The sequence below is a fragment of the Eublepharis macularius genome, chromosome 3 (genome assembly GCF_028583425.1).
Source record: "Eublepharis macularius isolate TG4126 chromosome 3, MPM_Emac_v1.0, whole genome shotgun sequence".
Taxonomy (NCBI): domain Eukaryota; kingdom Metazoa; phylum Chordata; class Lepidosauria; order Squamata; family Eublepharidae; genus Eublepharis; species Eublepharis macularius.
Genome location: NC_072792.1, coordinates 161,248,477 through 161,270,058, shown reverse-complemented (window position 1 = coordinate 161,270,058; position 21,582 = coordinate 161,248,477). Strand labels below are relative to the sequence as shown.

The window sequence follows — 21,582 nt, the reverse complement described above, 5'->3', positions numbered from 1 at the left end:
ATACGCAATAACTAAATGTTGATAAAGCAGGTATGTTCCTTCTTGGCCCTCAATTCCAGATTTCATCTTGTGTTTACATGGGGATTGTACATCTTGGCACTTTCTTCCACAAAGGTTGTGATTTAATGGCCTATCTGACCACAAACAATGCAAACAGGATTTATTTGTTTTTCCCGCATGTCCTCTTTCTCTCATAAAAATGCCCAAGATAGTCATGGAGTTCCTCCTTTCAATATTAATACCTTTCAAGAGAGACTCTGCTAGGCTGGGTTTTGCTTTTCTTTTTAAACAGGAGCCAGAAGGAAAGATGGTTGCAAACAGTACCTCCACCATCACTTCTAGGCAGAGATGGGAGAAACATCTGGCAGCAGCTGTCTCAAAACACATCAGCTGCCACAAAGGTAGGCCCAACTGCTGGTGAGACAGCAAGTGATCCAACAATTGCAATGGACACAAAGTTGTAACCTCCAAGACCCACCCAAGTTGGCCCAGAAAGTGATCTAGTTCAGAGGCTGCTTGATCCTTTGGGTAACTCAGCAGTTTCTAACCCATGTTGGAAAACTTGCTCTACCAGATCTGTTTCATGTCCTTCTCACTACCTCCAGAGGTGAGGCAAGTGGCCGTGAGGGGCCCCCAAGACTGAGATGTGCCACTACCACTCAGAATACACAATACTGACTTTGATGGACCAAGGGTCCGATTCAGTATAAAACAGCTTCATGCGTTCATGCAACTTGTATCCTGTGTTGTTGCTGATCTTTTTTAATGGCTTGGTTTTTTTAAAAAATTATTTATTCATTTACATTATTTATTGTCCGCCTTTCTCACTGAGACTGAAGGCAGATTACACAGCACAAGTCAATACAAACATCGACTGGGATATTCAGTAAACGATAGCAGAAATTTGAAAACAAGCAGATATCTGATACAGAGCTGAAAAAACAACACAGAAACAAAATATAGGCAGATTGATATGACATACTAAACATCACAGTAGGAACACCCTTCCAGCAACAGACAGTACACATTAGTACAGTCTGCAGGTAGTTTGCTGTCAGATCCAGTGTATATCTAAACTGTACTGACACCATTTTCTAATGCTTCTAGTGTTTAAGTGCTTTCTTCCCAGGTGCACCAGTTCCCAGGCAGCATTCCCACCGGAGGAGACTGTTTTGTCTAACACCGTTCCACCAAGCATTGGCCTTGAAGGAGAGCAGCTTCCCAGGACTGAGAGATGTTGTTTTGAGAACTGTGGGGGGAGGCTGATCCAGATGGGTATTGTTACTCTGTATCCTATGCTTGCTCTTCATTGGTAACAATGATCATGTACCATCCTGAGTCTCCTATTCAGGACAGTGGACTATAATGGACCTTTTCTGCAGTAAAGTTTCCTTTTCCAAACAATGGACTTGTGTTTGCTTCTAAAGGGAACCCTGTAGTGAGAGCCTTATTTAGCCACAGTCTGACAGTTTGCCATTGCCTGCTTCTGCCATCCTGGTCTTCTTTATGCTTAGCTTCCAAAATCTAACAAGATCGGGCTTGCCTGGGCTATCTTGGTCAGGACAGCTTGTTCTTATTGCCTCTTTTATTGATTAATTTTTATTATGCTCTTTATATTCTGCCTTTCTCACTGAGACTCAAGGCGTATTACACAGTGTCAGTCACTCTGATCAGTGGCTTGGATATTCAATAAACAATACAACAGGCTATGGATTGCAGAAATTTGAAAAGAAGCAGAAATCTGATACAGAGCTGAAATAATGCTGAAAGAAAGCACGAGTGATTTAACATGACATATTAAACAACAGGGGAACCTTCCCAATATGAGCATACTACAACAGACAGTACATACTGATGGAGTCTACAGTCCCAGCCCCTGTACCAATGCATCTCTCTGACCTATTTATATTAGATTTTAAGGATTCGGTTTCGTTTTCTCAGCCATGCCGGACGCTCCTCTCGGCTGGTCCGGGAGGAAACGACCGGGCACCCTGACCGGGCGGCTGACCCGCAAGGATTAGCCCCCAGGACTCCCAGGGAGGGAGCCAGGGTCCGGGACGCGGCGGGAAGAACTCCCCGAAATCAATGCGGGGGGGGGGAATTGCCCGTTTGTCCCTATGGAGGCCGGCAGATGTGCGCGGCGCCTCGAGTGCCGCCGGGCAACGAGAAACGGCAAGTAAAAGAAACAGGCGGAAGCCTGTAAACAAGCGAATCCCTTCTGTTCTACAAGCGTTTGTGAAGGAGAGGTTGATCTGAAGAAGACTCGCTCTTCCCCTTCGTTGAGTTCCAGAATTTTGTTGGCGCCCCCCCCCCAAAATGGCAGCAAGGAAGCAAAGTCCCGCTCTCGGTAAGTCAATCTCGGCTACCTTGCAGAAGGGGGAGTCGCTCGAAGAGTTGGTACGCTGGGCGGTGGTGGAAGCTATAAAACCCTTTGTTGACAAGCTGAACGAAACTGATCAAAGGGTGGGCTCAATTGAAAGCGAGGTGAAAACCATTAAGGCAGCAGCGGGGGGGGGGCAGAAAAGTCTGCTCTGGAAAGTGCGTCACTTGTGAAGGCTACAAAAAAGGAGCTGAAGTTGGTGGAGAACCAGCTGATCGGGCTACAGGTGGAACGAACGCAGACAATTTTGCGTCTCCAAAACGTGAAAGAGGAGGAAAATGAGGATCTGTGGGATTTGGTCTCGGAATTACTGGCGACACCCGCGAGGACGACTAAAGAAGAGGTCAAAAGCGCCATTTTGGAGGTCCATCGGGCTTCTTCAAAATATGCAACAAAGCGACAGTTGCCTCGTGAGATCATTATTGACTTTTCATCTAAAAAGATCCGGGACACCATCCTATATAACTCATACAATGCGGATTTGGACTTTATGGGTTTGAAAGTCAAGATTTTGAAGGACGTTCCATTTCTAGTCCGGAAACGGCGTTTTAAATATAAAAAGTTTGCAGCACTTCTGAGGGACCATGGAATAAAGTACAAATGGTTATTCCCGGAAGGAATATGGTTCAGATATAAAGATCAGGCCTATAAGATATTATCAGAAGATCAACTAAAGGATTTTGAGAATAAAAACCCAGAACTCTGCTGCACCAAGAACGAAGAAAAGGAGGAGCCGGAGGGGGGGGGGGAGGAGGAGAGCATCGCAACAGCAGTTGCACAGAGAGAATTGCGTCCGGGACCTAGAAGGGGGAGGAAAGTTTAATCAGAATTTGAAATGTTTATTCTCTGTATGATTAACCACTCCATCATTATTTTATGGAGCTATTTTTGTATTATGACAGTATGAAGGGAAACATTGAAGTGTAGTGTTTAGTGTTTGTAGTTCATTCCCCCCCTTTTCTTTTTCCACCCCCCCTTTGTCCCTTCCCTCTCCCCTTTCCTTGTGATAGTTTTGTGTAGTGTTTTGTAGCTATGAAAAATAAAAATTATATATATATTAGATTTTAAGTTGCGCAGCAATTTTAGTCTATATTTTATTATTTTTGTACTTAATTAGTTTCTATTCCTTTAATTTTCATTGTTCCTGTGTTTTGATTATTGTACTTTATTTCTTTCTTGAACATCACCTGAAGCTACTTTAATTACAGACTGTAGGGTGAGTGTGTATATAGGTTTCTATTAGTTATATGCTCACACAGGAATATTCCCTTTGCCCAAGGAATTCTGTACAATCTGCAAATCTGCACTTTGTAACCACTAATTCATCCCAACACTGATGGTGGTAGGACAAACACTGCCACCATCCATCAGTCCACTAACTTTAAGAAGAAAAAGAGCCCCAGAGCTGAAGAAATCCTGTTATATAATCATATTGTTCAGGCAGTAATACATGATTAGTTGCTCAGAATGCAAACATACTGTTTCACAATGATGTTACTGCATGAAATGACAAATAATTTCTCATTTCAAGCTCGCCAACCTGAAATAGGCTATTTTGGAGCTTATTGGGAATGATTTAGACATTAAGGAAAAAATGGGGGGGGGGGGGGAGTTGCTAGGATACCATGGTGGGAGGAAGGAACATTACAGAGGAATGGAAGGTTTCCACATGCCAGTGATGGAATTATCAGCAGACGCAAAAGGCCTCTGCATTTTTGCAAGAGCGCTTGTCTGGCTTAATGTACACAGCTCTCGAGTGATTTACACATTCTCCTGTCATCTCTACCACCTTTACCACAGGCAAATGGGAATCAAGGTTCAAAGTAAAGCATGTGATAATGAAAGATTCTGCTCAGATATCAACAATCCCTCTTTCTTGCTCTCTTTCTTTTCTTTTTTTACCCTTTAAAATGTACCTGAAGGCTACTAAGCTAGAAGTTCTGCCAGCTATCTGAGGGATTTCATCTTCCATAAGATAAAAAAGGGAGTTTCCACCACAGTTTGGCCAAAACATGAAGCAAATGAGGATGGCCTTGCTGTGGCAAGATAACAGCAAGAATTTTCAAGGAAGCCAACTTGTTTTTCATTGAGATCAGTACTTCTTAGTTGTGTTTCTCTAAACTAGTAGTACTAGTTTTCAAACTGTGTTCAAGAGAAACCTGTTGTTTGTTGGGAGTTTACCAGAGGTTCTTCAGTGAATAAGGTCAGTAAGGCATAGGAAGGCAGATAAACTTCCTTGTAAGAAAACCGACCCAGCCATATCAATCTTCCCTTCAAATGAGCAACCAAAGAAAAATATTGGATATATTCCTGTCACATTTTCAGTTCACCTGAGGCAATGGTAAAGCTCAACTTGCCCTTCAGCGTCTTACATGAATGGAATATGCACCTCAACTATTTTCCAGAGCCCTCTAGAATCTCTTAGCAGATACGTCAATGTGTAAAAGATTCTATGGAGATAAAAATTAGATACCTTCTCTGGAACAGTATTACAGAATTCCTCTGGAAGTTAATGAGACTGTTCTAGGATAATGAGTTTGAGGACCATGGCTCTTGTAACCTTTAAAAAGCAGGATTTTAAAATAGCTTTATAAAGATTGTGTGAAACATCAGCACAGCTCAAAAAAGAATATAAATCTCATTGTTAAAGAAATACAGGACTGGAAAAGGAAAAAACACTACCTTTTTGCCAATACCTGTCCACTAGCACTACCTATCCATTACCTAGTAACCCAAGTGCAGAGAGCAGAGGTGGCTGGTGAGTTCGGACAGGAAACAGCAAATTCCAGCCACAGTTACCAGGGGGTGGCCACATTCTCCTACCAGCAACAGTGTGTTGGGAGATACAGAATGTCTTTCAGGTGCACTGCTAATGAACAGTGAAGAGTTCACAGCATCCATGCTGGCCTCTATAGGCTCACAACACCACTGGCCATTTATCAGTAGCACCAAACACCACAAAAGCTCTGTTCATTGTCTTGGCTGCCTCCAGCAGAAACCTGCTATTAACTTTGCAGGGCTCAAGTCATGCATAGGTGCTGCTCAGTAACCGTGGGCATTTGATACTTTCCACCCCGACTTACCAGGCATGACTGGCAGAGAGTAGATTCAGAGGAAACAGCACTGGAGGAAACAGCACTGCTCCAAGGGACAAGATATGGGAGAAGGTAGACACATGCCTCCCCACCACCTCAAGTTGGGCTCATGGGTCTTGGATCTAGAGAAACAAAGGGTCCGCTTAAAACTCAATCAGAAAGGATCTTCCACTTTACAGAGTCCTGAGAGGAGAGAATGGCTGATTCCGCACACGTTGGATAATGCACTTTCAATGCACTTTATCAATCGTTTGAGGTGGATTTTTTGTTCCACGCAAAAAAAAAAAAATCAGTTCCAAATGATCTATAAAGAGGATTGGAAGTGCATTATCCAACATGTGCAGAATCAGCCAATGGTGAAATTCACCTTCATAGTACTGGTCGTCCACTTGACAGCAGCCGTTTTCAAACTAATTCCAGGGAAGGCCAGGAGTTACCCACCGAGAGAAAATAAGTAATGGTGGATAACTTTCCCTGAAATACAACTTTCCCACAATTATCAAGCTTCCTCTGCCATGTGCAGAAGAATGGGCACATCCTCAATTCTTGAGAGGCCTGATAAGACTTCGCTCACATCCTCTGCAAGACACAGGGGTTAAGAAGCAAGCAAGTCACAGTTCAACAGGATCTCAATTAAGAAAACACCAAAAGTTTTTGTGGAATCTCAGCTTGAGACACTGGAGCTGCACTGCTGATCCAAACAGTATAGAGCAGTGATAATCACTCAGTGGCTCGGGAGCCACAGGAGGCTCTTTGACATGCCATGTGCTCTTTTGAGTACTGTCCCTCAACACAACTTCTGCCCCGTATTTCAGGAAAATGGGTGCGTGGTCAGTGGGCATACTGAGTAAACTTAAGCATATGGGACTGGCAGTGGATGACTTATTTATGTCTCATGAGGCCTATATCCTAAATTGTGTTAAGCAGCGTTTACTAAATTGGGAGCAACAGAAGTTATTTCCAGCCCAACTTTTTGTTTGTTCCTCAGCTGCATTAGGATTGACCACGTACGTTGACAGAATTCTGCAGTCCTTTTACGATCTTGGGATCCCGGGCTGTCGTAGGGCCTTTATGTTGGCCAGACCAAATGCCTTCCCCTCCAGTGTCCTTCAAGGGAGATACCAGCAAGTCGCCTTTTTAGAAAGACACTGTTTGTGTGGTGCCAACCGCCCAGATACTATACAGCATACAATGTTGGAATGCCATTTATAAGTTATGATAAGTTACAAAGAATGTTGTTTGAGAGGTTGCCACTATATATTGAACACCAGAACAATTTATCCTTTTGTTGTTTTCTGTTGAAGGATAATGATACAGTGATTTCTAGAGTTGTTGCAGAGTTTTAGTGGGTCTGCTTAAGATTCAGACAAGCTTTGTATAAATAGATTGTCTTCTGATATTTTCTGTAATTTTATACTGACTTGTTTGCGGTCTTAGATTCTCGTGTGCCATTAAAGGTATTTGAGTGATTCATTGAGGGAAGTGGGCAAGGTGGTTCGGGCTTGTGGTTGGCTCCTGGATCCCACCTTGAAACAGCTGCCACCAGAGGAACAGGCAGGGCTTTTTTTCAGCAGGAACATGGTGGAACAGAGTTCCGGAACCTCTTGAAAATGGTCACATGGCCGGTGGCCCTGCCCCCTGATCTCCAGACAGAGGGGAGTTGAGATTGCCCTCTGCGCCGTGGCGTGGAGGGCAATCTCAACTCCCCTCTGTCTGGAGATCAGGGGGTGGGGCCACCGGCTATGTGACCATTTTCTCCAGGGCAACCCACTGAGTTCCACCACCTCTTTTCCAAAAAAAAAGCCCTAGGAACAGGTAACCTATGAGCCTCCTTGAGGTGCAGACCTCACGCCAGGGATGAAATAAACACGGCTCTTTTGGTTGATGGTAATTGCAAATGGGTGAGCTGCAGAGTGCCACCAGCACAGTGCAAGAAGGACCCCACAGGCTGATACTGGAGAACTGCAGGTTTCCAGACTGTCTTGGAGCCAGTGTCCCTGATGGTACGTCAGTGCTGTTATTGTATTTTAGCTTGATGTTGCTATTACTTGTTTTTAAAAAAATTTGTGTGGAGTCTTGGATAAAAGTAGAAAGTACATTTTTAAAAAGGGAAGAAAAGCAATAGACCAGTGGTCTGACTCATAAGGCACCTTTGTCAGTACTTCCCTATTTATTTTGATTTTCAGTCCCTGAACAACCCAGCATTCCCAACTCCACAAACCACATGAATTTTCTCATGATGAAGGAGCATATTTTAAAGCAGATTTTGACCCGTTCCATCTCCCTCCCTTTGTGGCTTTCAACAGCCAGTGCTGCAGGCAATGCATCTACATAATTGCAGAGTTGATTTTAACAATCTCATGATAACTGGCGTTTGCTTTTCCTCTGTGCCTCCCTAGCTACATGCCCCCCTCCTCAAACCCATTAGTGCCACCGTTGCACACTAAAAATATGAAAATAATCACTGAGAATAATTTTAAAGGGGAAAAGCACTCTTTTTAGTGAAGATTCTAATCAATGTCTCTGGCAAGACTAGAATTCTTAAAAATGAGCTCACATGTTGAATGATAAACTGGGGAGGTTAGAAACAGCATACTGCTAACAAGCCTTCCTTGACAAGCAATGTGCTCATCAATATGACAGGAGGTGTGTGCATGCACAAACGTGTCTATGTAGGAAGGGTTTCCCATGGGGATGCATAATCTCTCCAACTGCACATATATGAGGAAAAGGCAAAGAGGCAATTGTGGTAGGGGGCTAAATCCCACTCCAGATATTCAAGTCTGATTCCATCTGCAGAGATAGCCCATTCAATTGGGTGAGAGGTATGAGGAGAAAAGTATCTTGTTGATGCCAGGCAGCTACCTTAAGCAGGGGAACAGCCACAGCTGGCACATAGGAACATATGGGGAGAAACTAGGGTTGCTAGCCTCCAGGTGGCGACTGAAGATATTATGGAATTACAACTGATCTCTAGCCAACAAAAATCATTTCCCCAGGAGAAAATGGCATTATACCCTGCTGAGGTTCCTCCCCTTCCTCTCTAGGCTCCACCCCAAAACCACCACGAATCTTCCAAACTGGGGCTGGCAACCCTAAGAGAGAGAGTCCTCTTGATGAGAAAGGCACAATCGATTACAGACTCAAGATGAGAGAACATTTAACAACAAATGTCTGCAAATATTCTACGGAAGAGGAAGGGACATGGGTCCACTTTTTATCTATTTGTGTTTAATATGTGATTTTAATTTGTGTTTAATATGTGATTTAATATGGGGGGGGCTAACCATTGATCAATAGTTCTGTTCACATAAACTTCAGGAGTCCCCAGAAGCTCAACAATATGATCTGTAATGAAAAGGCAACTATCCACCAGTGCAAATCTCTTCCTGCAATGGAGTGATGGACAAGATTTGTGGTGGGCTCTCATTTTGAGGAGAAGGAGAAGGCAGAACGCATCCCAGGATTCTCTGCGACATGCAGGATTTCAACAACAGACGAAGCTTGATACTTCATCAAGGAAATCAATGTCTGAAAACCACTACAGCAGGTGTACTCCTATCCCATTTCAATGCACTTTGGGGTTCGGAGTGGTGAAACAAGACCTTAGATTTCTACATTTGCTGGCCTTTCAACAGAGAAAAATGAACTGGGAATGTAGGAAGGCCTAACTTTGCACTCTTTGCACACCCTGGGGTACGGGTACGGGTTTCCAGGCCACAGCCAGCAGCAACTTTTGGGGACTTGGAGCCTCATGCCCTGGCGCTGCACCAGGGCACTGACCTCACAAAACCAGAAGTGATGTCATTAGATACTCTAGAGTTTACAAAAACTGTTTTGTTTTACCACAGATTTCTGTAAATTCTAGCATATCTCTGATGTCAATTCTGATTTTTACCAGCAGCGACACCAGCACACCAGCAGGGAAAGCAGTAGGATGCTGGGTGGCGGGTTCTGGCATCCCTACCGGGGTTTTCTTTCAGGTCTAGCAAATTAGCTCATTTCTGGTTTAAGGAAAAGAACGGAAGGACCGGATTCAGCTTCACATATGTTGTATCTTCTGTTTAAAAATCCAAGACACGTGCTCCAGTTCTACACATTCAGAGACGGATTTTTCTAATATGTATTCCCAATGTTCAGTAATGACCCTATAGGAGTTAGTGAAGAGTTATCTCCCTGGAGGTGCTGCCTGCATTAATGCCAAGATTGTGCAATTACGTTCGTTTTATTGAACCAAATGTTACTCAAATTAAAATGGGGAGAGGGGCTGGAAAATAATTTTACAGTATGCATTGCAAGCTCGTTAATGAATTTAAACTTTAATGAGCTGTAGTTTATTGTATCTTATGGAACATCTTGATAGCCAGCTCCTGCTGTTAAATGAGGTGCTATTACCCAGCTTATTGAGAAGACCACAAAACACAGCAGTGATTAGCAATTGGGAACACTGAGAACATTAGGAAAACAGGATTCGAATCTGATTCCCCATCTTAGCCTTGTTCAGCAATTGAGTCGGTGCAGAAAAAAAATCCCTACGTCATTATAGTAAGGATGATTACTTTTGTTTACATAGACTATACGCTGCCAGAGATTTTTTTTTCTTAAACAGAGATGGATGCTGAAGGCAATGGGTAATGTTGGCACCTAGCATCAGCTCCTTTAAAGCTGCATAAATATTGCATAAATTTGTTACATAACTAAATTCATGAAGGAAAGAACTGAGCAATACTATATTTCTGCTAGAATATACAAATAGTTTGGTCTTCAGTCCCGAAACCTTAACAAAACCTTAACAAAATATAGAGATATGTAAAATAATCTAATAATGAAACAAAAAGAGAGAAATCTTCCTACAGACAACAGCAGCAATGCTTCCTAATCAAGCTTTTCAGAAACATCTTCTTAGCACTGCTGTACAGAATCCACAAGAGCGGAAGTTGCTGGAAAACAAGGCAGCCTTGCGCATCTCTGGTTTGTTTGCTTACTGAACAGACAAGCTAATTCTAATACATATAAGCACAGTTTTGCCATGTTCCCTTGTAAATGAAAGAAATAATCCATCTAGTAAGGATTGGTATCAGAGCATCACTGATTACAAAGAGAATACTTCAGTCTGCAGTATGGGCTAAATAAAGGGAGATGAACAGTGTTTGCTTATTTAAAATGCAATCCTAACTGGAGTTGCAACTTTCTAAACCTATTATCTTCAATGGATTTAGAAGGGTGTAACTCAGCTGTGGGTTGCACTTTTTGTCACTTGTGCCTTAGGTAGGGCTGCCAGACCTGAGGGTGCAAGGATATGGAGGGGTTAATATTGGCTAACGGCATGACATCATTTCCAGGAAATCTTGGAAGCGATGTCATGCCTGTCTAGGAATTGGCTGAAACTCTATAATAAAGCCATAGAATTTGTTATGGTTTCTAGGGAGGATTAATATCACTTCCAAGAAAAATGACAGCATTTTAGCCTATTCCTAGAGAGGTGTGATGTCACCTCTAGATTTTCCATAAGTGACAACACGCCATTGACCCAGACCATTTATTGATTTTATTTTTCTAACGCTACTGCTCTAAGTGGCAGCAGGAAACATCAAATGTGGACAGAGATCCCCTGTGCCCACTGGGGGGCTGGCAACTCTAGTCTCAGGTAAGCAAAGGAAAGCAGGAGGTTATGTGGGCAGTGAAGTAAACAGTCAGTGGGCTACAGTGTTGCTATAACTGCAAGCTGATAAACAGTGGAGATTTAAGCTTTGCGGCTCAATGGATCAACATGGATAATAGTTACAAGGGGCTAGTTTTAAACATGGAGGCAGGGACCTGCAGTTAAAAAGTTTCCTCTTGGATGTGGCAGAACGTAGAAGATTTTTTTGTAACACTGGGAAGAATGGATTCATGCCTTCAAACTATAATGCTCAACATATCCTTAATGCGAAAGGATATCCCTTAAATAAGATGCTGAATATCTATTAAGCATTCATTTCCACAGTTCAGGGCTGCTAAAGTTTGAAAGGGGGTTTGTAGGCCTTCAACATTTTGAGACATAATCAAATCACTTATTTATTTTTATGCTCCATCTTATAAGATATAATGGGTGCGTTGTTCCAAACAACTCAAAACTATGTACTGAAAACTGCAATGGCTCTCTAAGGTTGTGAGAAAGACTCTTTCCCTGTGTTAATCTCCGAGATCCTTCAGCCAGAGGACTGAATCTTTCTACAAGCAAAGTATGTGCACTGCTCCTAAAATGTACAGCCTCCCTGTAACTTCATGTTTGGCAGGTAATGACAACATTTCCTGTGATATTTCCGGAGATCTATTCTGGTGTAGTGGTTAGCAAGCTGGACTATACCTGAGGAGACTTGAGTTCAAAACCCTACTCATTATGCAACTCACTGGATGGCCTTGGACCAGTTACGTCTTTGCACCTTTTGTTGTATGGATAAATGAAAAAAAGGAGAACCAATTGAATTTCCTTGAGCTCTCTGGAACAAAAAAAACTACTGGATAAATAAAGCATAAGCCAGCAGGAATTTTCCACCCATGACAAGCAGTCCCCAAGTTAGCTACATAAGGTAAGAAAAATTCTGTTATTCAGCTCTGTTGCTCATGAGTTACAAATTCAGTACCCAACAGCCAGAGCATTTGCATTGGAGAAGACTACCCATAGGAGCTGCTGTAGCATAGTGCTTAAGTGGTAAGGTTGCAAATCAGCACTCTGCCAGTTTGACTCCTACAACTGTCATGAGCTCAACAGGTGACCTTGGGTAAGCCACTCCTCTCAGCCTCGACTCCCCAGCTGTATTGTGGGGATAATGATAACACTGACTTTGTTCACCGCTCTGAGTAGGGCATTAATCTGTCCAGAAGGACGGTACTATTATGTACCTTCTTTAGCAGCCAACAGCAGGGCCTCTGTAAATGTGTTGTTATTGATAGTATTTATTTTGGACAATGGATCTTATAGTATGCTATGTTAATTAATTGATGTTGTAGCATTTGAATATTTCCATTGTTGCATTTATTGTTGCTCATTCTATGCTGTGCTGAGTGTTTGATGATATAGAAATCTTTCATCAAACTAAGTCAGTGGTGACCAAAAAATTATTTTAATATTTCTATGCCTCTTTATCACCATCATCAAAGCAGCTTACTAACTAAAAATCTCCAAAAGTACTTAAAATCAAACTATGCACAATCAGAGAGCAAGCCACCTGCTCAGATTTTCAAAAGGGTCCTCTGAAAGGGAATAGCCTTGAATAGTTGTCAACATTTATGGAGTGATGGGGCCCTACATACCTCCTCCGGCAGATTATTCCACAAAGCTGGCACTTCTATGGCAAAAGTATGCACTCTAGCCTCATGTACCTGTACAGGGGGACTGCACCAATCAAAGGATCAACATTTACAGCACACAGGTTCAGCTTGCTTGCAGGGAATACAGAACAAAGAAAGTTACCTTAATAGGCCTTCCATCTGGCGTGAGAACCTCTTCTGACAGTTCCATCATCTTCAGGGCCATCAGGGCTATGGGCTTTGCATGATTTAGGTTCTGCCGGTGGAGCCCGGCCGCCACACAGTATGCATCGCCTATTGTTTCCACCTGCCGCAATCAGACAAATCAAATGCATGAGTTTGCTAATGAGCTGGGAATCTGTACCATTAACTATCTGCAATCATCAAACGCTGCTTAAAAACATGTCAGCACAACATCAATAAGATACGCTATTAAACAACTGAGTATAATTATCCCCTAAGTTTGCAAACAGGCACCATCAAATACTGACAGTATGTCGCACTGTCATTTATCATTATGGCACACATTATCATTAAAACTGAGGAGGACATCTCGTGTCATTGAGTGTTGCTTGTAACAGGATTTTCACCTAAAGGAAGTAGATTTCTGGACTGGGTGAGTCTTAAAGGAAATGTATTACAGACTCAGTTCTATTGAAGGTAGTCCCGTTGGGATATAAGACATATTAGACGGAGAACAATCAATATAAATATAATAGGAATAGAAATTCTTCTTCCTTTCCCATGAAGCTAAAACTCACTTAGCCACCAGATCCATGAGAGACAAAAGTATTTCTTCAGACAGACTTTATAAGCCTACCAACTACACATATTGAGAGCATGTGCACATATTGAGAGCATGTGCTATCTTTGATCCTCCTGATACATGCAGTCACCATGTGTGAACAGCAGCATCACATGTATTTAGTGGCCTCAGTTCATGAGAATGCAAACACTAAACAATGCAGTGTTCAGTCTGTGCATACCAGGGCCACATGTGCATGGTAAATACATATGTTACCCTGTTCATAAACATGGCACTGCACATATCAGGAGGATATATGTATGGTTGGTAGGCTCCTGGTATGCCCAATTATAACATCTGGAAAAGGGTAAACTCATGGAGCTGCCTTATATTGAATCAGACCACTGGGGAGACCAACTTGACTGACCCTGGACAGATGAAGTCTTTTTTTTATTATTTAAATGACTGAATATAGGCACCTTTCACCAAAGTAAAATTATCAGCTTTTCCCTTAGGATTCTTGGGTAAGGGGGTATTCAGCATGGAACTGTAGTCAGGATTCATTTCTTCTCTGTTACTTTTGTGTTGGAAGTACTACGGACATTTCAAACAATACTCTGCAGTGAATGGGAAGCGCACTGAAAACTTGAGGACAGGAAAAAGGGTTTTTTTTTTAAAAAAAACTGCACTGCAAACAGGACACAAGCAGCTGTCTGGAAAGGTTAAAAAAAATCTTTTAGCAACTGGCAGCCAAAATGGTTTAGAAAGGCTGTATGAAAAGGGCCTTTTACAATTATTTGTCTAAGAGTCTAATTACTGCATGTTGGGAAAACACTTCTGACTGGGTTGCTCTGCTAACAAATAAAATACAACTATTTCTAGTGATACTGAGTCAGAATATTGGTCTATCAAGGCCACTGTTATTGAGTCAGACTGGCATCACATCACATCTGATTCTTTTAACTGGATCGAACCTAGAACCTTCGGCATGCAGAAGAAAGTCACATCCCCTCCCCCTGTTCCAGAGGCATGTTTGATCACACACATTTAAAACCTTGCAAGGGAAAAAGCCACCAAGGGGAGTCATTTGGAGTGGGGAACTGATGGGTGAGTAAAAGGTTAACCATGACCCCTCCCCATGCGTTTTTGTTAACAAAAACTCCCATCCCAGAGTGTTTGTTTTTTAAAAAAGAAAAGTCCATCTGGCTACAGGTATACATGTCCAATTGTACTTTGTGGTTTAAGAAAAAGGTGATACGTGAGGAAGAGGCAACAGGCATAGCCTTCGTAGTGCTGTCAGGTGTACAGGAGCGCACTATGACAGCTATCCTAAGGCTCTATATACCAGGCAACTAAGTGAGTGGCTAATTGCAAGCCTGAATTAGTTTCCAAAGAGGCAATCTTTCTCAGTCTACATTTATTTATTTATTTATTTATTTATTTATTTATTTATTTATTTATTTATTTATTTATTTATTTATTTATTTATTTATTTCGAATTATAAACCATCCTAACCTCTGAATACACATGGTTCAGGGTGGTGAACAACATACTGATAATAATCTTTACAGCATTCCTATCACTTTCCTCCAAGAGCACAAAGCATGTTTCTTCAGAGTCCTTTTTCCTATTGAAAGAACTCCAAGCTCTTCCCACTCCATAACAGATTAAGTTAGAAATTACATGGTCTGCTCTGAACCTGTCAACAAGTCTATAGTATCAAGCGAGAGGGGGAAAAAACCCTATAAGCATGGCACTATCCATATATAGAGAAATAGTCAAGTTTAAAACAATATTCTGGAACAGAACTGCTCAAAAGTTTGTCGTGCTTACAACATTTTGTTGATAGAAACATCTAGGAAGACTGCCCTGGAAGTCTGTTCCAGGCACCTCAGTCTGAATGGATGCTATTCTTCCACTTAAGGGTTTTTATGGAACAAATACACAAGGTAACAATTACTCATATGTAAGAAAGTGGTGCCTTGTGTGAAACAGCAATCTTTCCAGTTGATGCTCTCTGGACTTCTACTCCCGCCCCCCATTCCCCATTTCAAAACAGCGGTTTGAAATAAGCATCAAAATGTAATCACAGGGGGTCACACTTGTGGCTTCTCTGATGCATGCTTTTTGCCACAAAAATAAGAGAAAACCGGTGCATTGAAAAGAGCAGGTGCAGAGGGGGAAATGCTGGTATGGCAACTCAGCCTCTCCCAGCAGGCTCCCTGTAAAAGCTTAATAGACAATTTGGATTAAAACTGTCGCAGCTGAGCACTCTATTTTACAACGAACAAGTCCATACGTCAGCTCTCTCTTGAAAGGAGTTGGAATTACACCCACGTCAAAAAGAGGTAAACTCCAGCACAGAAAAGAACAAACTGTATTGGAAAAAGAAAAAAAATACCTCTCTGACAATTCAATTTCTTCTTCTGATCAAACGACAAAAGGTTTGGGGGTTAATGCAAAAGCAAAATGGAAATTTGATTTCAGGTGGCTGGTTTGACAAGTGCTGCTTTTTATATTTCTGGCCAAGCCAGGACCAGTTTGGATTTTATTCTGAATCCACAACTCAACAATGATCACAATAATAAAAATTCCAACTGCCATGACTGAAATTTTATTTTCATGTTTCATTTTTGAAAAGCATGAGGAATCTCTCTTCCACTGCAGGTTTGTTACTGTTCTTGGGACTGTAGCCTGTGAAGGTGATATACATGTTGAATAAATCTTGAAATATCACAGTCCCAGCAATATACACAGAGCTTTAGCAAATACCATAGCAAAGAATGTAGACTGTTTAGACTGGCAGTCCACAGGAAAGCAATCATATTCACCTTAAGGAAAGTTTCTTCATCTTTTAATAACCAAAGCACACTTTTGTCTTAATTATAATTTGCAGCAAACACCTTCTATGCATGCACTCACACATTACATCGCTAATGCCAAGCAGCAAATATGAATTAATTATTTATTTAGGTGCTTTTCACCTGCTTTTCTCTACTCAGTGCAGACTTAAAATACCTTACAATGTCAAAAAAGAGAAATAAATACACAATAAAAAACAGAAAAACCATCAGATTCCCTAATATCAAATCTAACCGACTAATCCACAGAGTGGGGAACAGACCACAGCAGGTGGTAACAGCTCTTCCAAGAAGGCTCTTGCTTCTTTCCTTCCTTCCAAAGGGCAGTTCCATTTATTTATTTCCTTCCTTTATATTCCACTTTTGTCCTCAATGGGGACCCAAAGTGGCTTACAACATTCTCCCCTTCTCACATCAGCCCTGTAAGGATGGTTAGGATGAGAGTGTGTTACTGGTCCAATTTTACCCAGGAAGCTTCCACGGCAGAGTTTGGATTTGAACCTGGGTCTCCCAGATCCTAGTCTGACACTTTAACTACTAGACCACATTGGCTCCCGCTTCTTTCCTTCCTTCCTTCCAGGGGGCCATCCCCTTTACAGTTCCAGAGGCTGGAAGGGAAGGGCAGAACAGAAGACAACAGCTCAGCCCTTGATGGAAACAGTCTCTCCTCTGACAGGCAGGCAGGTGTTGAAAATTTCTGCATCCCGTCTTTACCCACAGGGCTAGGGTGGGAAGATACAAGCCTTTTTGCACTCAATGCACATCTGCTTATGGATGGCAGACTACAGACAAACAATTGTCAGGAGGAAGCCAGAACATTACAGTGTAACTGGGTAAATGGGTCAGCTAAGAGAAAGCAGGCTAGGCGCAGACCATATGGGGTGTCAAAGAGATGCACAGGTTCAGGGAGGACCAAGCCAGGCGAGGAACCGATGAAAGCATCAGCACAATTAAAGCAAATCTAGAGGAGCTGATCAACCTGCCTGTAGGCTGGTTCTGCTAAAAGGTTGATTCCAAAGGAAGAAGGAAGAAAAGTGGCCTCAAACGAGCCCCGGGGGCTGGGGAGAAGCACCTCCTGGCAATTGTTGGGTGTTGATCTCAGAATGATCTAGTTACCTAAAAGGACTGCTTTAAAGATCTGGGGCTGTGGCTCAGTGGAAGAGCCTCTGCTCAGCATGCAGAAGTTCTCGGGCTCAAACGCTGGCACCTCCAGCTAAAAAGACCAGGTAATGCGAAGGACCTCTTGTCTGCGAGCCTGGAGGCCCACTACCATTCAGATCAGACAATACTGGCCTTGGTAGACTCAGTATAAGGCCGTTTCATATGTTATTTTTTTTCTCCTACTCCAGGATAATTCTTGTTACAGAACCCGTGCATCAAGAATGCATGTCTGTGTTTCAAAGTTTGACATGCAGTCTAATGCACACTTCAGAAAGCCAGCAAGCACTATTAAAATAGGAAGGAGCTGTTCACAGTGCTGGAGGCAGAAGTATCTTGGAGTCCCTTCTCTGATGGAACTTACATAGTCAGAGTAATAACCTGCTGGCGAGTCCCAGAACCTATTTTCCTTCCGTCTCTGACTTAATCCATTCTAAAAGAAGAGCGCCTTTTTCTTCTCCTCCCCTCCCTCCTTCTGCTTGTTCCTTTTTGAGTCCTTTCTCCAGTTTCCCCCACAAGTTTCTAGATCCAATTAAGCTATTATATAGGGTATTTACAGATATACTAAAAAGGGAATTAAACGTTACAGGTGCTCAACTGAACCATGAACAGCTGTTTCCATCAGAAGGAAAAGCTGTCTTTTAGAGGTTATTCCAGGCACCAATACACTTGTTTCTCCACTTGTTTCCAAGAGACTTGCATTCGCAGCGAAAGGTTCTCTGACGTCTGCCAGCGTATAACCTGTCTGACTCTCTCTTTTGCACATAGTTACTCGAAGGCCAATTTTACGCTAATGGTGGTCCTTCAGCAACACACACTGCATACGGCTAAGCAGCTTCGACTCTGTTATTTCATAATCGCCTAAGTACCCCTGTAAGAGCCTTCGCTGAGCATCTTTATGGGGCTATTACTAGAATCACCTCATTGGCTTGCAAAGAGCTTGTCGGTGTTACACAGATCTTGACAAGTGCACATATTTTGAAATCCATTTTAGTGTACTTTGGTTTGATTAAAGTCAGGTAAGGAAAACAATGCATACATTGTAGTTCCTCACTGATTCACTGACATGCTAGTTTTTATGAGGCTCTGTTAACATAAAAAACATTTGTTGCATTCTGGCATTTATACAGACAGATGAACCAGCCAATGAAGCATGTATTGTGTAAGCTTAAACCTAATTTTCTGGCTAAAATACTGCAAGTGCCCTTCCTCCAACCTATACCTGAAGAAGCAAAAGGCTCCCTAGTTCAACATTTATTATAGAGGCCGTTTTCACACACCGGTAAGCCCCCGGAAAATTGCGCAAAACTCACAGCACAACGGCAACTTCATATCGCAAATTCTCATCATGATCCTGTTTAATGACGCAATTTCTGATGTTATCACGCCATTAAACAGGATCATGACAGGAAATCGCGCTATGAAGACACCGCAATGCCATGAGTTTTGTGAGATCTTCCAGGAGCTTATCAGTGTGTGAAAACGGACATAGTCTATGCTCTCAGCTTTAAAAAAAAATCACGAGGTGGAACTACTAATTCTACCCAAGTTATATTACAGCTATGCTTTCCTCTATTCTAGGATGCTGGCCACTGTTATGAAGTAGCCTTTATATTATGTCTTTTGACTCTAAAATACAAATGCATCCTATTTCAGAGCGGTTCAGGGTCCCTTTATGCTCTGCAGAATGTTAGTCAATTTAAGCAGTGGTATCATAATAATTTGCCTCACTGGCCTCACATTTCCCAGGAGATAACACATTTATCTCCTTGCTAGTAATCAATAGTATCTTGGGCTTTCTTTTAGCTAAATCTTACATTTTTCTGGATTGCCTGTTAAGTATTTTAATCATTTGAGGAATACATGTTTGTATTAATATCTAGCCATTATGGATACTAAACCTCCCTGTGCACTCTGGTCATCTTTGGAGGCCTTGCTTCAGGTGCTCCTGCCATCTGAGGCTAGACAGGTGGTAACCCAGAAAAGGGCTTTTTCAGCCATGCACTGAAATTTTGGAACTCCCTCCCTAAGAAGATTCACGTCTCTCCCTCTGTCATTGTCTTCCAACAGCAGGTGAGGACTTTTTTGTTTCCTTTTGTGTATTCCCATTAAACTCCTATTGGCCCTCCTCCCTGGTTTTGTGTGTGTTTGTTTATATCTCTGTATCTTTTTATTGTATTTATATATACATTTAAAATGCTATTTTAATATGCTTAATGTTTTAATATTTGTTTGCTGCCTTGGAGACCCTATTTGGGTGGAAAGACCACATAAAAATGTTTTAAATCAAATAAATAATAAAAATAATATTTGTAATTACCTTCTTCCAAGTCAACTGATCTTGCTCTGGGATTGCAAAACACAAAAACAGTGTGAAAAACTCACACCACTCCTGCATACTGCAAAAGCCCTGTGTGACATGAAACAACACCTTGTCTCTCCCTTAATTTCTTGGCAAATGACACAAAACTCAAGAGAAGGATCAGGTCCTTTGGTCCATCTATGTTTCATGGAAGATGATCTGTAGAAGGTAGAAGCAGCAAGATTCTCTCCCAATATCCTGAGCAAAGTCAGTTCAAAGTGAGATTGGCCCCTCTTTTGTCTAGGTGGAAGAAACAAATTTTTAATGGATACCAAAACTCTTCAATATAAAGTGTTTGCTGGGCCATTTGTAGGAGGAAGTTCTTCAGTTCAGAAGCCACCCAACTGCCCTGTTTCTTGTTGCACTTCAGATGGTAAAGATACAGGGGAAATATTTCTCCTGATCTCTCAGTATTTCTCCTGCTGATCTCAAATCTGAGATGCATATGGAAGCAGGAACGTCCTCAGAAAACCTGAACCCAAGCTATATAGGACTTTAATGTTTAAAAGAAATAGGGCCTTGAGTTGAGCACAGAAAACAAACTGAGATTCCCAGCAGCTAGCAACTCACAAAAGCCAAGTGGCTATGTTTCACAATGCAAAATGTGGTGCTTACCTCTAAAGCCCTAAATGGCTTGGGGGGCAAAGATCTGAAAGATCACCTCCATCTATACTGGCAGGTGGCAACTAAAGACAGGGCCTTCTTAATAGGGGCATCCTGGTTTTGGAATACTTCGAGGCCCACCTGATGCTTATTCTGCAAACTTTTAGGCACCATGTTGAAACATTTCTGTTTCGCCAGGTTTTTTGTTGAAATTTTAGTCGCACTTTTCAGTGGTCTGTCTTACTATTTGTCTCTCATCTTATGGCCTGTTCAATATTTAATTGACTTCTTATGCTTTCATGCTGCTGTTGGTTTTATGACTGTTGGGGCGTATTATTGCTGATGAAGTTCATTTCCATTTGGGTGTTATATTAATTTTGATTTTTATTGGTTTTACTTTTTTATTGCTTGGTACCTTAAGCAAGTCTCTGGAAAAGCAGACTACATATTTTCCTAATAAAATGCAGATCAGCTTAACTTCCCAGACTCCTTTCAATGGAACCAGCGTAAAGAACATTAAAGTTTTTGTCGAACACTGGTTGTAGCATTCACATACAGTGAACTCATAAACACATGAAAAGAGCAAGAGTCCAGTACCACCTATAAGACTAACAAAATTTGTGACAGGGTATGAGCTTACATGAACCACAGCTCACTTCTTCAGAATACATGGAGCTGTATTATGCTGGGTCAGATCACTGATCCATCAAAGTCAGTATTTTCTACTTAGACCGGCAGCAGCTTTTCAGGGTTGCAAGCTGAGGTCTTTTACTTCACCTGATCCTATACTGGAGATGCTGGGATTGAACCTAGGCTCTACTGCATGCCAATCAGATGCTCAGCCACTGAGCCATAGCCCCTCTCCAAATGCTTTTAGGATCGCAATGAACTGAAATCATATTGTCTTTCCTTTTATTTCTGAAAATTCTTTTCAGAACCTCAACATAAAGAACAAAGCAAGTGGATTTTCTTGTGTGTTTCTCCCCCTACCCCTTTTACAAGGAAGCATGCTATCGATCCATGTTTTCTTTGATTTATGAGCAACCTGGCAGGTGTTTCTAACCCCTGTGCCAGATTCCACAAG

The 21,582-nt window shown here is 41.9% G+C and overlaps 1 protein-coding gene across 1 annotated transcript in view; it reads right to left on the bottom strand.

The window, feature by feature from the left end:
* GUCY1A2 (guanylate cyclase 1 soluble subunit alpha 2) overlaps nucleotides 1-21,582 on the bottom strand; it is a 205,403-nt gene that overhangs the window by 58,906 nt on the left and 124,915 nt on the right. The window contains exon 6 of the mRNA XM_054974281.1: nucleotides 12,932-13,075. Within this exon, the coding sequence (XP_054830256.1) occupies nucleotides 12,932-13,075 (144 nt within the window). The remainder of the gene's footprint in view (nucleotides 1-12,931; nucleotides 13,076-21,582) is intronic.